Below are 18,152 nucleotides of genomic sequence, written 5' to 3'. Positions count from 1 at the left end.
TCAATATACTGCATTGTTCTTTTTTTTATTGTGCTGGAGATACATTGTGGCACTTACAAAAGTTCTTACAGTATATCAAATATATCACTCTTATTCAGCCTTGATCTGCTTCATCATTTAGCAACAACCACCATGCACTCTGTCACACACTGTCAGAGTCTGTGAGGAAGCAGAGATGATCCGGGAAAGCTATGTAATGTATGATAATAGGAACATTCCCTGGGTAACCATGTGGTCTATATTCTGGTTTTTGTTTTTTTGTTGTTGTTGTTTTGTTTTATTTTTCTTTTCTTATGATCTAGATTCTGGTTTTATTTATTTTTGTTTTGCCTTTCCCTTTTCCTTTCCTTTCAGCAGGGTCTTTCTGTAGCCCAGGTTGTCCTCAAACTCATGATCCTCCTGACTTAGCATTCTGAATACTGAGATGGCAGGCATACCAGAAGCCACCACCCAGAAGCATGTGTTTCCTTTGGATTATTTCCTTATAATGAATGACCAGAACTGGAAACTATGGTTGTAAATGACTCCTAATATTTGCACTATAATTGCCAGTCAAGGTGGATCCCACTTTCATCTATCCCAGTATTACCTGCTTTGAGTGTTACCATTTTTTAAAATCTATATTTCTAAGTTTTCTTTTCTTCACAGAAGAAAAACTAGTTAAAGTCTTATTTATTGATTAAATTATGTATGTTAAAATTTCACTTTTATTCTCTCTACCTCACTAATGCCTTATTTAATATGCCCATCAAATATAGGCATGTTTGTCTAACTTTTGTTTAATACCTTTTTTTTAAGCTATCTGTAGAAGCACGTGAACAGATAACTAGAAAGGCCATTAAGACAGTCAAACGTTTTATTGAGAAGCCAAGGAAAAGAAATTCAGAAGAAGACATTCAAGTAGCGAGTGATTCTAAAGTTACCCATGTAGACGCTTTGAATCATCTGGAGAAATCACTTGCCCACCTGGAAACCCTCAGCGACAGCTTCATCGTTTCTCTGAAGAACAGTGAGCAGGTAATGAAAAGAAACTCACTCCCTCAGTACCACGACATTCTTTTATGTCTTCTTTAACATCACATTAGTAGTTGAGTTAGTCAGCTATCTATTAACTGTAGCAAACAGTGTAATAATGAGAAAGCTGTGGCTATTCCTAGGTGACCAGCTGATAAAGAGGAAGGTTCATTTTGCTAACAGCTTTCAAGGTTTCAGACCATGACCAGTTGACCCTTTGCTTTGGGCCTGTTGTGGCACTTGATGGCAGGAACTCATGGTGGAGCAAAACCACTTACCTAATGGCCAAGAAGCAAAAGAATAAAGGAGAAAGGGGCTGGAGTCGCACTATCCCCTCCAAGGTCACATCCCCAAAGACCTGAAGCTCTCTCCCTGGGCCCCACCTCTTAAAGGTTACATCCTCCAACAGCACTGCCTTGGGGACCAAGCCTTTTACCACAGGGGCCTTTGCTGAACACTTAAGATCCCAAGTATAGCAGTCATTTTCAGGCTTGCAAATGCTCTTGGAAATGGTCCTCACGCCTTTGTCCTTTAACACCTTCATTATCACTTGATTACCAGTCTACTTTTCACTCTTTGGAAAGGAATTTGGACCACTCAACACAGATAATACCTGGGAGGGAAAGGGTGACAGGGTGTGAAGGGTAGGAGAAAAGGAGGTGAATAGCAAGAGTTGAAGGAACACTGGGTAGATGACTGGAGTGAAGAGGGCTCCCTAAAGTTAAGAAATGCTGAAATATATAGGTTTTCAAGCTCTTCTAGCTCTGGATGTTTTGCTCTCCAGTTGGATAGCTGAGACTCTGGTATTACAGAAACACCATCGTGAGGCTCAGGAGGCCCTGCTCTTGGTGAGGTCTTAGGACTATGTATCAGCACTGCACAAGGAAACAAGAAGCCCTGTGAAGCCTTCAGAGATTTTCTTCTTATTTTAACAGTTGTGAGAGTTTAGATATTCTTTTCCATAACTGAGAAGTTGACAAATCCCATATAAATAAATGATTTTCATATAAGTAAAAGCAGTATTTAGATACATAATATTCCATTTGCCCTTCAGCGACAAGAAGTAGCCACTAATTTCGTCTTTCATTCTTCTTCAGTCATACACACTTACTGAATTGTATTCTTGGCTTACAGAAAAATTTTCCTGACTAGAAAGATCAGACAGTGGAGAGGAATTCAGATAATGATTAAATGGAAGACTTGAACATTTGTGCGAGGCATATAAATGCAAAGCCTTTATTTAAAAGATAATGAGAGGAATTACAAAGTTTGATAGTAGTGTTATTTCATTTTGTATTTTCCAGTTCCTATTAGCCTGTCTAATGAATACTGCTGAATAATGGTATGAACAATATAGAAACCTTTGTAGGAAGCAAATTGACTTTACCAAATCTTGATTTTTATCATGCTAGCATTTACAGAACCATAATCCATAGTTACAGGAACTAGGTAAAATTTGACTCTTCAATGAAAGTGACTTATACTTATTAGGATAAAGTTTTTTCAATACTTATTTGTACATATGTTATTAAAATCAAAAGAATTAGCATTGTTCTCTTTGGAACAAATACTGTCTATCAATGACTGGAGTGATATATGTTAGTTCAAGGGGTTTTATTAACAAAAATATCTCATTTTATCTGGGCTATGATTTAAAGGTTCTATATGTATTGCTCCTTGTGGGTACAATTCAGTCAGACCATGTTTGGTTCCTGATGGGAGACTATGCAGTTCCTAAGTTGGGCATCATTTGATTTTATTAAGGCACTTTTCATAATAAAAAGTTAGAAATAACCTTAAATCCACACACCGGTCCCTTTCAAGTTCAGACATTGATTTTTAACATTAAAAACCTCTTTAATTTTATACAATAAAGAACATCGTGTATCTTAATGAAGGTTTGTGCAAACTAAGTGAAAGACCTTCATCCTATGGAGCCTTTTGTTCCTTTTTCTCTTAGTAATTACTTTGCCTAACTCATAGGGATTTTTCTTTTTAATAGAGGATTTCAAGCTCTCATTTTCCCAACCTCAGTGTCAGCAATTCTCAAACATATCCAATTTTCTTTCATGCCTACCCTACCTATCCTCAGCTCATGCCTGTGGATTATTAAGCAAATCTCCATCATCCTTCATTTTACACATAAGTACCTTCCTATCTGTTTCTAAAAGATTTTTTAGTAAACTCATGTCAGTTTTCTGCAGCTGAACCAAAGTCAGTCTTAAAATAACTTGAGAATAAAGAACCATGAGACTGTTTTCTCATTGATACTATGCATAACATATACTGACCAACTTCAGGTTGGACTCTTTCCCTCCTCAAATTATTCTTGAAACCACTACAATGTCACAATAAAAAATTAATAGTAATTATTTAATATCATCAAAAATCCAGCTAATGTTCAGATTTTTACATGGTGGTTTTGAAAATAAAACACTATATTTAGGGTCTGAGGGCATGGCTCAAGTGGTAAAATGTCTGCTTAGCAAGTGCAATGCCTGAGTTCAAACCCCAGTACCACTAACACCCCCCCCCAAACAAAACAAAACATCCCATTATATTCTGGATTGCTTGGGAAGCTATGAACAATCTAGAAAATGTTATTGTAATTTATTTGCCATATATAGTATGATGAAGACAATAGATTATGTCTGTTTCTTAAGTTATTTGTTAAAACATTAGTTCTTATACATGTTTTCAAAGAGAGACAGACAGTATGGCATGGAAGTAGGAAGAATAGATTTCACATTATTTTTTTAGTTGTTTTTGAGAGTCTCACTGACTTTGCCCAGGCTACCCTCAACTTGATCCTGCTGCCTCTACCTCCCAAGTAGCTGAGATTACAAGAGTGCACCTTCATGCCCAGACTAGACTTCTGTATTCTAATTCCAGCTCCCTTAATTGTTAGCCATGTGATTTGATGCATGTTATGTAATATCTTTGGTCTTCATTTTCCTTTTTTATGACATGACATAATTAAAACTAGTTGCAAGATTAATGTAAGTATTACATTAGATAACGTTTGCAATACCTGGGATTACATAGTTGACACTCAACACATTACAATTATTATGTATATATACATATACATATCTATGTAGTTAAATAGTAATAGTGATGAAATTCATACTATTATTACTTTATGCCTGATATTGTGCTAAAGGACTGACTTTTATAGCATCTCAGTTCTTGTCTATAATGCCCTCCATTCACAAGAGCCTCTTGTCCTCATCCTCATTTTACAGAGGCTGAAATTTGAGATCACAAAGCCCCGCTAATACTAATAAATGGGAGGGAAGGAGAGAGAGAGAGAGAGAGAGAGAGATTGAGATTGAGAGTTTGTATGAAAGAAGTGAGAGAAGGCCAAAGAGGAAACAAAGGTAAAGTAAGGACTCTCACTCAAACTGGATGGTCCTTTATTCCTGGCCTATGATGCTGTTGATGGTTGTAATGTATTTGGTTTAAGGACTTTGTAAATACGTTTTCACTATGTACTTGTAGACAGATTTAATTCCTCGTTGATATTTAGGTGTTGGTTACTCTGTCTTTCCAGGAAACACTTAAGAAATACAGTCACCTCTACGATCTGTCCCGATCTGAAAAGGGGAAACTCCGTGATCAAGCTGTGGCCATGTGTTTAGATGGTCAGCCTCTAAGTATGATTCAACAGCTGCTAGAGGTGGCTGTCGGTCCTCTTGATATCTCACCCAAGGATGTAGTACAGAGTGCAGTCATGAAAATAATTTCAGCATTGAGGTAAGCTTTTGTGAAGTAGCCATTGAGGAAAACCTGCAGAGTAGTTTGTCAGTATTAGGGCCTGCTTCATGGCTGTTGTGAAGGTACACTGTCATCATGTGTGTAGAAGTACATTTCATTTCCAAGTACTTCACAAAGGTAGAAGATTGCTTTTGCAGTTCTCAAAGTCTTGAGACTGAAGAACCATGAAAATGTTTACTCACTGGTATCTTGTGTAACATGTTAAGTAGCTAACTAAGTTGATGTTGAACTTCCTCCCCTCCTCACGTTATTCTTGAAGCTAGAGAAAGGCCAAGCATGTAAAGTAGGAGCTAAGAGCCAAGCTGCCCTGTCTTCAGTGTGGTCAGTCAGGTCTCGCCTTTTCAAATTTCCCTCTGAGGCAGTGGGGAAGATGGTTCCCAAAGGGTCTTTTGAAGTTCACAAGGCAAGGTTGAGCATACACTGAGGAAGGTAAACTAAGTGTCTTAGGACATTATTTACCAATGGTTGTAAACTTGACAACAGAAATTCTCACTTGATGTGCGGGTGCCTTTGCAGGACTGCCTCCGAGAGGATTAGAGTGGAGGGCAAAGGGAAGGGCTCAGAAAATAAGGATGCATCAAGTGCTCTGTGAATAATGCAATTAGGCCAAAAGATTTAGTTGTATCTAATTTATTCTCCTTTTAAGGATTCTTTGTAATTCTGTATTGCTCTTGAGGAACTTTTTGATTAAATGCATGTCAGTTTTCTGCAGCTAAACTGAAATCAAATGAGCCTTTATCAGTTTAATTACCCTAGCTGCATACAGTTTTCACCTTAATGCTCTGAGGTACCTGGTAATTTTATATATAGGGACAGACCTAAAATATAATAGCATTTTTAAAGAGATAGCAAACTTCAAATTAATAAAGTTTTGTTCTATTTTTACTTTATTATGACTTTTTGTTGGTTATAAGAGTCACTCTTTTAAATGATGAGATTTGTTTGCCACATGTAACTATACACCTTTTGGATTATAGTTATATTTTATTGCCACTTTGAATCTTACATGAAGCTCACAAAAATAAATATTTTGAAAAATTATTGTTTTAATGAATTTAGTTTATTTCCTAAAGTTGCACATTTTCATTAATAATTAAAATATGTGTAGGGTTTTTTACATTTTTGACATAAGTTATGCTTCTTTTTCCTTTCCTCCACCAGTTCTTCTATTAAGAGATTTGGTTCCAGTCTATTAAATGGTACCCTAGCACACAGAAGATATTTGATGAACTTGAGTTAAATCTTTCAGCAAAGATTTAATGTCAAAGACAATGACATCATTATTGACAATGTCCACATTTACCTTTTCAGAAGTTAGTAAAATTGGATAAGCACAAAATGATAAAGTCATGAAAATAACTGAATTCGTGAGTTGATTTAAATAATTAAATTATTTTGAGTGCTCATGTAAAACTTCTTTTTCTCCTGTTGAATTTTCAGAATTTGCTAGCATTCCAGACAGACATATTGTAGGATGAGCATAATAATAGTAGTTGTTTCATTCACTGTGGGGATGGTTAAATGGCAGAACAGATATAAGGCTCTTAGCAGTATCTTATTCCTTCTAACTAGTAAGTAAATCTTGGTTTTTCTTTAACAAAGTTCAACTGAAGGATTTAGATTATTATTAGATATTTAATGCTTAAAATGTTTTAATGTTCAATGAATGTTCTTTTTATGATATGAGTAGATCACGTTCCTCTCATAGGAAAACATGGACATGTTAGCCCCTGGCTCCTTAGGGCTAAAAATATTCCATTTCCATATTCCTAGCACCTAGTGTTAGGCTTGGTAGATTTGTAGACACACAGCCCAAATGGCTATGGACATGCAGAGCACTGACACAGTCCAGCTGGGTTCATCTGAGTGAGTAAATCTGAAGCATATTTCTGATGATTGAGTGACCCTCTTCTGACTCAGTTCTCTCTTTTTTTCACAGTGGTAGCAGTGTTGACCTCAGTGAGCCAAGGGACCCCCTCCAGGTTCTGGAACGTGTTGTAGCAGCCATCCGTGCCAGCATGGACAAAGGGTAAGATTAGGACAGTTTATGAGTCTCCACTGAATGACTTTCCTCAGTGTCTAGGACTGCTCTTAGTATCTGTAGTTATGAGTCTTCCAAGACTTGCTTTCCAGAAGCAGCTTTGGAAAGCAGGAGCTGAGGTCCTTCGGCATGGCCGAGGAGTGGCTCTGCAGCTGGCCGTCTGGATCCTATGCTCTGTGCTGGCCTGTCAGCTCCAGCAGGACCTGCTTGCCCTGGAGAACATCTCTGCCTCTCCAAAGGAGGCTGAAAGAGGGGCTGCTTTGAGCTTCTTGGAAGAGAAGGGATGTTCATCGGCAGCAGGTTAACTAAATTAAGTATGGAAATTCGAGAGTTTACTTACTACAGTATTTTAAAAAATCTTTATAGGTTAAGTCCGCCTTATTTGAGGATTCAGTATGCGGCTTTAACAATTAGAAAAGTTTCTATCTCTTGCCAGTTTTTCATTGAAGCACAGTGGTCATAATGAGTAATAGCAACTAACAACTAATGGCTATGCACTTCCTCAGAGTTTACGACAGTCTTTTGTCTGTCTGAAATCCGTGCCAACTCTGGCCTCTTCCCAATTTCTTTTTTTAACTGAAAATATGATATAATAATAATAATGAAGACATGTTTTAGGAACTCCCCCCCTATAGTTCCATTTAGTTGAGTAACAAAATTATTTCTATTTGCACATTACTTTCCAGTTATTAAGGTACAGATACATTTTACATAGTTACCATTGAAATGTATGCACTTTTATATCTTACTTTATTTACTTTCTGTTATAACACTTCCTGCTTATCTTTGTAGGTTTAATGCTTATGGTGATTATTATGACCGCATATGCTGCTGCTATTTTCAGAAAAGGACCTAAAAGCTCAGAAAGAGTAACCGATTTCCCCAGTGTCACAAACCTGGGATATTAAACCAGGATTCTAGGCTGGTTTCAAATCCTAATATGCAGATACCTGTATAGTGTATTTTCATGCGTTTCCTTTTGCCCGAGGTTTGAGAGAAAGAATCTAGGATAGGCTGTGTCAATGGATGTGGGAAAACATTGAAAGCAGGACCTTTGGTTTCCTCTGCCTCTCTTCTGCTTGAACCCCTTTGCTTGGGAATCTTCAGATAGGAACATAGCTGTAGCAGTGACTGATGAGATATTATGCCAAAGTGATATGTAATTATTCTGTGTGCTCCTTGAGTGCCATGCTCTTTGTTAAGTCACAAGGAATCATATATGGATATAAAACAACTCCTAACCCCATGGAGCTCTCAGTTTTATAGGGAGTCAAGCTTGCTTGTAGCCATAGTGACTGTACTGTAGAGTATGAAGTGCTGTACAGAAAGCAGGGTAAAAGGAAGGGTTCATGTTTCTGAGAAAGTCAGGGCAGGAAACACAGGGGTGACCAGGGCCTGGTCTCTGAAATGAGAGTCTTAGGAATAGGGTGATGGTATTACAGAATTTTTTTTTTTTTGGCATACAAATGTTCATAGCAGAAAGTTGAAACAACCCAAATGCCTATCAAACAATAAGTGAATAAATTAAATGTACCTAACAATGACAAAGCATTATTCAACAATAAAATAATGAAATAATGAGAAATACTCTGACATAAATGATCCCTAAAAACATTATGCTAAAGGAAAAAAAATCTAGTCACAAAAGATCACATATTGTATGATCTCACTTAGATGGGATTCCAGAATAAGCAAATTTATAGAAAAAGAAAATAATTGCCTAGGAACTTGAAGATGGGGGTAAAAGAAGAATGACTGCTAATAGGTATGGAACTCTCCTGGTATTCCAGGCTTTGAAACTGCCTGGGCCACTACAAATGCAGCAACTAGCAGCAAAGCAGGTAGAGATACTGCCTGGGATGCACTTAACCTCCTCCTGGAGGTTACATCTAGACACTGCCATTCCAATCCCAGCATGTGTGTCAGTTCTCAGCTCCCAGCACCCCAGTGAGCAAGCCTTGTCATAGCACATCTCTCAGGAGAGGCTGGCTGGATCCTGGCTGCTCAAGACAAACAGAGCTAGTGAGTACTACTGTAGGCCCCTTCTAGTGGGTCCCTTAGGATTGTCCCAGTTGGCCCATCTCAAGATTAGAAGGCAGTATTTTCCATCATGAATGTCTAGCGAGATATACCAAAGAATCCAACTTGGTTCTTTTGAATACAGACTATTTTTAAGCTTTCAAGAAAACATTAAGGAGTGGAGAAGCAGAGCAAGAGCTTCTTTTTTATCCCAGAAACAGAATAATAAAGGTTTCTTTTTAAAAAGCTCGGTGAATTTTTTTCCTTTATAAAGGAAAAAGGAGGAAGGCAAAAATCATAACTTTTATTCCCAGAAAATATGTTCTGAGTCAGCACAGTTCAAAGTGATAGCCTGTTGCTTAGATTTCCTTTCCCAGTAATTTGCCTGGCAGAATCACATGGACGAATCATTTTCTGTTTTCTGGGTAATTCCAAGAAAGGTTTTTGGAGTTACATGGGGGTTTCAGTACCTAAAAGCAGTGCTCTCAGGTCACTCATTATTTGGCCTGACTCAACTGCCTAATTTCTAAGAGGCCCCACAGAGTGCCCCTGCCCTCACTTTAGTTAACAGGCCTAGCCTACTTCAGTTCTAACCATATACTTGACACCTACCTCTGTAGGGTCTGTTTTGATAGTAAATGACCTCTGCTCCAGCACACATATACTCTCCCCCTCCCCCTCCCCGTCCCTCTCCCCCTGCCCCTCCCTCTCTCCCTCTCCCTCGCCCTCTCCCCCTCCCTCTCCCTCTCCCTCTTATGCTCTTGGGTTATGTATATACCATCCCGTAGTATTCCTTGCAGGGAAACTGCAGACAAGAGTAAGAATTTGAGTGTGTGTGAATGACTGCCACCAAGCATTTGGTTTGTTGGCTAGTTCTGAGACAGATCATACCATCATTGGCATATCCTCTTGACTTTTTATGTTGGAACAGATGTCACTTGCTTTGTAACTGCTTCTGCCTTATCCAGAAAACCCACTTCCCTCTTCTTTTTTTCTGTGCAAACTATAAATCACATAAAGTCATAGCTCTCAGACAAGCCACCAGTGATGCATTCAGCCACCTGTCCAGCTAGATAGATGGCTATCTTTTTCACTTTACCCATATTGCTGCCTCTAGACATCAGAGTTAAGTATTCCAAAAGCTTGAAATCAGACCCCAACCCTTTTATAATACCTGCAGTTGAAGGTAGGATAAGATAATTAATTCCTCACAGGTTCATGCATTTTAAATTTGCTGTATAAGTATATAAGATTTCCTCCATTACTGATGTGTTCTGCAGCTTTATTTTTGAGAATATTGTCTAACTTTCTAGTTGTAAGAATTATTTTATTAGCTTACTTAAGAAAAGTAGGTGTTGAAAAATTCAATAGCTAAAATGATAGTGTTCTGAAATAATATATCTATTAAACCTGGAATTAATGGAAAATACAGCTATAATTTATTTCTAAGAAGTACACCCCCCCCCTTTCCATGAACCTATTACTCTATGCCAAGACCAAAACCTTGGAAAGGTGCTGTTCAGTAGCTAACTTGGTCCTTAGAACAACTCTGTCATATAGACATCATTACCTCCATTTTATCAATTAGGAAATGAAGTTGATTGAGGTTATATAACTTGTGCAAGGTCACCCAGTAGGGATCTCTACCTTGTCATCTCCTTCTTACATTACAGAGCCAGCACTGATTGAGTAAGTCTGGGTTGGACCTGAAACTCCAGCTTCCAGGGGATACCTGGACCAGGGACTGAACTTGGAGCTGCAAGGTCTTAAGGCATTACTCCCCTCAGCTTCTTTATCTGTTTTCCTGGCTTTTCTCTGCCTTTGCCTTATTTTTTTTTCTACTTGCTGTCTTCATATATCTTTAAAATTTTCCCAAAAAAAAGATCCACATGTGTGAACCACTCTATTAGTAGCTTTCAAAAGGATATATAGAATTCAGTCCACTCAGATGATAACAGGTAATTAATGAAGATTTCTTCTGTGCACTATTCAACAACAAAGAAAAATTTTCTTCAAAAGTATTGACTATTTGGGGGGTATTTCTTTAAGTAGATAATTGATCATAATATCAGATACAGTGTCTTAAGGCTTCATGTATATATTGATCAATGTCAGATAATTCAGACTTTATTGAACTCTTTGATATTACCTGGGATTTCACATTATTACATTATTTTTAAAGAACAGGAAAGACAAAAAGAAAGAAAGAAAGAGTGAAAGGCCCACTAGAGTAAATTCAACCAGATTTATTGTTGCTCTGAGGCAAAGCAAATCATCCCATTTTCTATGCACCAGGGTCTGTAATACTGAGCGTTTCTGAAAACCATGGCCACAAGACAGGTTGGTGGAGCCATTCCACCACTGCTTCTGGGATCACTTTGGGCCACATTCATGACTATCCAGCAGCAGCTCTGCCTTGTCACAGAGAGGTGCTTCACTGGCAAGTGAAGCTAAGGAAGGTGTTAGACTGGCACACATTGGAGAGCAGACACATTACCAAAAGCCAGGGTTTGATGTTGGAATAATGACTGCCGAAAGAATTTCCCTTCTAGAGACTTTTCTTTTGATATAATATGATTATGATTTTTAAGTTATATTTTTTATATTACTGCAATGCCATTTATACAGTATACATTCACTTATTTGCAAATCTCTTTTATTCCTTGCCAGTTGCCCCTAATTTTTTTATGGTAGCTGATAAATAAAGACATTCCCCTAGGAAATGTCTACCCCACTCAGCTTCTTGTATAATGGGAGAAGGATTCATAGGAGTGGATTCATGCATTAATGAGGCAAGGTACCTATACTAAATATATTAGTATTATGTCACAATCCTGTTAGCTCACTTACATTTACTTGCTCTTCCCTCCCTGTCTGTCCCTCTCCCTCCCTGGCATCATACAGATCCCAGCTTGCAAACTCCCTCCTACTGAGATGCCAGGCAGGTGGTAGAAACAGGTGGGATCTGAGGTGATCTGGAAAGCTCCACAGGGGAGGTAGTTGCTGTCTTGACCCCAGCCTGTTGTTGCCATGGTATTGGGGTCATTCTGTTTTTAAAGAGCTGCAAAATCCTAATTCTGTGTGTGTGTACATGAAATTTAACTTTGAAATGTTGGGTTTTACTGTGGCAAGCCAATTCTAAAATTTGGTTGTCAGTTTCCCTTCAGTGTGAAAGACTAGACAAAGTGACCTTATGTTCCCTTCAAGCATTCATATTCTGTGACACATTTATAAGAAATCTCAAAGTTCTCTGCTTTCAGGCTTGAATCAAGTCATTTCTTCCCTCATTCTCAAATAAGAATAGTGGTTTTACTTTGATTATTGTATCATAAAACGCTTTCGTACTTATTATCTCTTTTAATATACCTTAGCTATTTAAATTGAAATTTGGGTTGTCTTTCTATGTATATGCCATGCAGAATCTGTAAATTTTTTACCAAGGATTACCTGATTTATATTCTTAAAATAAGTCTTTTTGCTTTGATTCGATAATTACCTGTGTTTGGTTGATATTCCCTTCCATTCCTTTATACTTTTGTGAATGTCCTCCCATGCTGCAGGGTGTGGTAGAGAAAGGTAGATGAACACTGCACCCTACCCCAAGTAACACACCTTCAGAGTATAGTGTTTATGTCATCATTGTTGCTGCTGCTGTTCTTTTCTGTTAACACAGTGACTTATATAGTCACTTATCTTTTGGACCAAATCTAACTATGTAAGTGTATCTTCTTCCCATATTAGTTAATTTTTTAAAAATAATATACTAAATTGCTCTTTACATTATAACACCTATTCCCATTGTCAGTTTAGGGGAAATCGTGGAAATAATTGCCTGTGTGCGTATTTTTTTTATTGTTGTGTTGGGGGTACATTGTGGCACTTACAAAAGTTCTTAGAATGTATCAAATGCATCATACTTGAATGAAATTAGATTTCTCCTTTTACCTATTTAATGACTCTTATTAATCATTTATGTAATTTTTATAATGAAATAAATGTGTTTTGAAATGATGCTTTCTTTTTATTCCTTGCCTTTATCAAACTAAAGAAATGGAATCACTTCCCTTCTTCCCATCCTGGATTTTTTGTATTATGAAAGCCATAACAGTTATTTTCCACTCACTTGTTTATCTTGAAAAATTTCAAACCCACAGAAAAATTGTAAGGTTTTAAAAAGTACCTATATCCTCCTCCCTTTGTTTTCCTAGTCATTAGCATTTTACTATGAGTCTCAGTCCCTCCCTCTCTCTTCCTCCTTCTCTCTCTTCTCTCTCCACTCCATTTCTCTCTCTTTTTCTGTTTGCATGTATATACTTGCTTGGTCACAAGAATAACTTTGAATTTTAAAACGTCAAGCCAAAATCAAAATGTAAACTATATTGCAGCCAAGTCTTCAGGAGATTGTGTGTGGTCCATGCCCTTAACAATTGTCAAGGGCATGTATAGTGTTCTAAACTCTGATGTTCAGGTGGCTATCCAGTGAAACCCATCTAGGACCTGGTGCTTCTGGAACACCATGCTTTTATTTAAAGACTAAGTTCCACAATTTTATTATGTATTTGAAATCTCAACTAAAAATTAGAACATGTCCCTCCAAATGTCAAATGTTATACTGTACAATAAGCTCTATGAATAAAAGGAGTCTAAATCAATAATAACTTGGAAAATATTATAATAATCTTTTCATATCTCATCAGTAACTGAATAATTTTAACCTACTGCTGACATGTTCTGGGATGTGCCCCAGTTTGGTTCTGTGGCATTATATAGTGATTGAAAAGACAGTAAGATAGTCCAAAGTAGTGAGAACAACCACCCTACTTTCTATGGGACCTTGGGGAGGGTATTAAACCTTTCTATCATTTTTCCTCATCTACAAATTAGAGATAATAGGATACATGGAAAAGGAAGTTATAATGAAGTGATAGTCACAGCATACAGTCACATTCATAAATTACTATTATCAATACTGTTTTTATTCTTTTTGTTTTCAGTGGGACTGGGGTTTGAACTCAGTCTCTCCACAGCTTGAACCACACCTCCAGTCGTTGTTTTTATTCTTATTCACTGTGTTCAGGTGGGTTGTTGTTATAACTTACACTTGGTCTTCATCTTTCTCCTGTTTGAGTTCATCTTACCCTCACTCCCTCCCACCTTGCACTTGGGTAGAAGAATTTAAAAATCAGCCTCCTGTTATGTGTAACTGGCTTCAAGTGATGGCCAACAATGGGCCTCAGCTCCTTCCTTCCTGACTTATACTTCCACAGCCGCAGGCCTCCACCACAAGAATCTGAGCCTGTCCTACCCTGAACATTTTCTCTACTGTTTAACATGACTTTGATGCTTCACAGCTCAGAAATTGTATCATTCCCATTTCATAGCCCAAAAGATCCCCTCAAGAATAATGGTTATCATTGATTGAAGTGCTTAGTTATGTGTCAGATATATAATGTGTTATTCATTTTCTATGTTATATTTCTACTTACTTCTAAACAACCCTATGAGGAAGGCGTTGTTATCTATCTCCACTGACAAATAAGGAAACTGAGGCTCGGAACTGAGTCACTTGAAAAAGTAACACTGTCAGAAGAGGTAGATCTGGGACCTGAGTCAGCCTGAGTGCTCTGGAGCCTGTGCTTTGGGACGTTCCACCACCCTTCCTCCCCAGTCTGTGTTCAGTCCCTTAGTTACCTAGGTGAGAAAGCTGCCCACTGCAGCTCTCCCTGTTTACCACCTGTACAGCCAGGCTTTAATCTCACCCAGAATATTCTTTGGCTTTATGATTTATTTCTGCTCTCTTTGTCTGGGTTATATTTTCCACCTTTCCAGTTTTGTACATCCTGCTCATCTTTATGATCCTGCTCAGGTACCACACCTCTGACTCCAAAACAATTGTTCAAATTTATGTTATATTAACAATTTGGATAATAGTCACTTTAAAAATCTTTCTGTTGCATTGTATTATTAGCTTTTTGAAGGCAGAGCCCATGTAATTTTTTAATCTCTGTATCATCAAGCATAAACTATAGTACTTTGATGATGCTGGTAATGATAATTACTGTTATGAGTCTGACAATGGTGGCTGCTGTTTATTAAGTGCATCCTCTGTACCACATCCTATGCTAGCAGTGTTGTATACATTGTCTTGGTTTCATAGACTCCGAGACATACCTTCTCAGGATCTTTGTCTCCTTAACTATTATGTAAGAGTGATAACATTGGCGGGCTCTGATTAGAACGTTAGGAATCGGGACCAGGAGTCACAGTTAGGCCCATCGGGTTTTTTTAAATGCTCTTTCCATTAAAAATTTTACAAATAGCAGGTAATCAGGAAATATTAATGCATTCTATATTAATGCATTCTGTACACTGTTTTCCTTATTTCTGGTAAGTATTAGAAGGATAATTATCAGTAAAAGTAGACAATGAATTAATAAACTTAGAAGTGTTTAAGTCAGTCGTCCACAACATTTTGTAATTTCCTTTATCCTAAAATACAAATAATGAGTCCCATTTTTTAGCTTAAATTGCCATAAAATATGGCATATTTGCCATAATTGGCAAATATGTTATACACTGCATACTAAGAGATATGCTTAGAATTCTTTTTTTCAGAAGTTTTAAAAGACTGTGTCACAGTCTGATTAGGGAAGGAATTTGGTATAAGGCAGGTTAGTCTGGGACTCAGTCCAGATGATTTATGCTGAGAGCCTTATAATGATCTGGTTACAACACCACCTGTGCAATTCAAGGCTTCAGCGTGGATCTCCATGGCTTTGTGAGAGGGCGTCTTCTGTGTGGAAATGCTCAACAGTTCTTGATAGTAATTCATTGACACCATCATAAAATAAATTGTTTTCCTGAGGTGGTCCATTTGGGATTACAAGAGAAGATAGTCTAATACTGGATAGAAACTTGTGCAAAATGTTCTCTTCTCTAAATTCTTTTAATATCACAGCCCTGTAATAGCCAAGCATTCATACTTGGTTTTTGGTATGGTTTAAAATGTGATACTCTAACTACATACTGACATGCTAAACCCAGTGAAAAGGGGTAAGAAAGGCGTTTGGTTGACACTGCATTACCTACTGCAGATGTTTGTAGGCAAATTATATCATTTTCCTAAAGCCTATTTTCTTGTCTATAAAATATAATTTACAATATATGCTTTGCATAGTTACTGCCAACAAGTAATAGAACGTATAAAGCTACTAGAATTGTACCTGACACTACTCGTATGGTTAATAAACGTAGGCCTTACTACTTATTAAATTTTGTATAAGAAATTAGCTAAGTACGTACTGGTTAGTGGTTATTTTTATGTGCTTTAGGTAATTCATTTTAATAGACACCATTTAATAGATTACTGTTTACATTTATAGTCTGCAGTTTTACAGTTTGCTGTAATCTACTTAAAAACCTAAATTTTTCCGCTCAGGAGGAAAGGAATAAAGTCATCCAGCAAACAATTTAGGTCAGTGACCACATTTGATGACTAGAAAGACAAATGAAGACAAGAACTCTCTTTAACCTTGACGTTGCTCTGCAGAGAGGAGCTGGTGTCTCCAGAGGACCTGCTGGAGTGGCTGCGGCCTTTCTGCTCTGACGATGCCCGTCCTGTGCGGCCTCGTATCCATGTACTGCAGACCCTGGGCCAGTCCTTCCACCTGAGTGAGGAGGACAGCAAGCTCCTGGTGTTCTTTAGAACGGAAGCCATTCTCAAGGCCGCCTGGCCCCAGAGACAGGTAAGGAGTGTCTGACTGAATCTTTCCGCAAGCAGCAATATTAGAGGGTAGCTCTTGATTACCTTAAATTACTTTTAGGTGAATGATCAGCTTGGAAATGCAGGATTTCATCATTTCATAGAGTTCATTATCCCAGCTGCTTATCCATTGAGTACGTGCACTAAGGTTTATTTGTACTTTTCTATACATTCAAACCTGATTCCGCTCTGGGTCATTCCTCACTCATGGATGTGTGTGTCATTTTCCTCTCTGTAGGAGATCGTCAGAACTGTTCACAATATTAACTGCCACAGTGGTTAATACAGGATGAGTGCAGATCTGAATGGAAGTGCAGGATACAGTTTAGCTGACTCATTTCTTTCATGTCTGCCCATGTGCTGAAATGCCTACTGTTGAACCATACCCCCAACCCAAATTTATTTTTTGGTGGTGCTGGGGATTGAACTCAGAGCCTTGCACCTACTGGACAAGCGCTTTTCCACTTGAGCCATACACCCCAGTCCTTTTGCTTGTAGTTTGTTTTCCAGATGGGGTCCTGTGCTTTTGCCCAGGCATCCTCAGACCACAATCCACCTAGCTCTATCTCCCAAGTAGCTGGGATTATAGGTATGCATTACTATACCCAGCCCTTCTTTTTTAAAAGATGAATCAAATATTAAGACTGTCTTGGAACTCATCTCAAAGTATCTTCATAATCATTCTTCTACCTTCATATTTCCTTCTATAGGATAGTTAAATAGGTTATTTACTGTTCAAAGAGAGAAATTGTGATTAAACAAAACATGGATTTGTCACAAATTCTCTAGTCTTGCCAGCGTATTGAAATGGATTGTAACTGAATACTTTCTCTGAAGCAGTGTAACCTTACCAGCTTTACCACCTGTGCACTTTGCCTTGAGTTATATCAGGAGAGCACCTGCACCCTCTCTGAAGAGCAGTCCTATAACACAGATGCAATAGGCAGTGCAGTGTATCCAGGTATGTGAAGAAGCTAGAGGTGTATCTGTTCTCAGCAGGCATGGTGGTCCATGTGGAATCATGAGGTGGGCCTTAAATCAGGCCACATTGTATTTGCCGCATGCAGCTTCCCGTTCTGACTCTTGTCCTGAATCAAATGAACGTCACTGCAGTTCTGTCCTTTCCTGATACAACCCCCACTTGTTCGGTTTCATCTTCCTTGATTGCTAGAACCTGCAGGATGATGATGCCGGTTTCACCTCATGTAATGTCAGAGCCATGGGCTGAAGAGGTTATGAAACAGTGGAAGTGGGGAAAGAGAACAGCACTCTTATCTGTTGTGCTGAAACACCAGAATACACCCCTTTATATTTGGGCCCAAACTCTTCATAAGTAATGTGTGCATCACCACTACTTCTTGTGTTAAGCTTTTCTTAGTGTTCCAGTTGCCCAGGTGATAACTCTTTCATAATTTCAATGATTCCTGAATATGCGTGAGATTTTCATTGCTTTATAGCATAACTTTTTCCCAAAACATGCAGAAGGCTCCTGAGCCTCAGTAATAACTGTCTTATAAGTTTCTTTTTTTGTGCACTTTT

General features: G+C 38.0%; 1 protein-coding gene across 2 annotated transcripts in view; it reads left to right on the top strand.

Moving 5' to 3' along the window:
* The window catches only part of Nbas (NBAS subunit of NRZ tethering complex), a 361,792-nt gene that overhangs the window by 307,485 nt on the left and 36,155 nt on the right, over positions 1–18,152 (top strand). Inside the window, exons 45-48 of one of the 2 annotated variants that reach the window (XM_020168280.2) lie at positions 799–1,017; positions 4,568–4,770; positions 6,731–6,820; positions 16,401–16,596. In XM_020168280.2, coding sequence (XP_020023869.2) covers positions 799–1,017; positions 4,568–4,770; positions 6,731–6,820; positions 16,401–16,596 — 708 coding nt within the window. Of the gene's footprint in view, positions 1–798; positions 1,018–4,567; positions 4,771–6,730; positions 6,821–13,845; positions 16,372–16,400; positions 16,597–18,152 lie in introns of those variants that run through there. The other variant, XM_074049201.1, reaches the window with a different exon arrangement.

The sequence above is a fragment of the Castor canadensis genome, chromosome 12, assembly GCF_047511655.1.
Source record: "Castor canadensis chromosome 12, mCasCan1.hap1v2, whole genome shotgun sequence".
NCBI lineage: Eukaryota > Metazoa > Chordata > Mammalia > Rodentia > Castoridae > Castor > Castor canadensis.
This window is presented reverse-complemented; position numbering and strand designations above follow the sequence as displayed.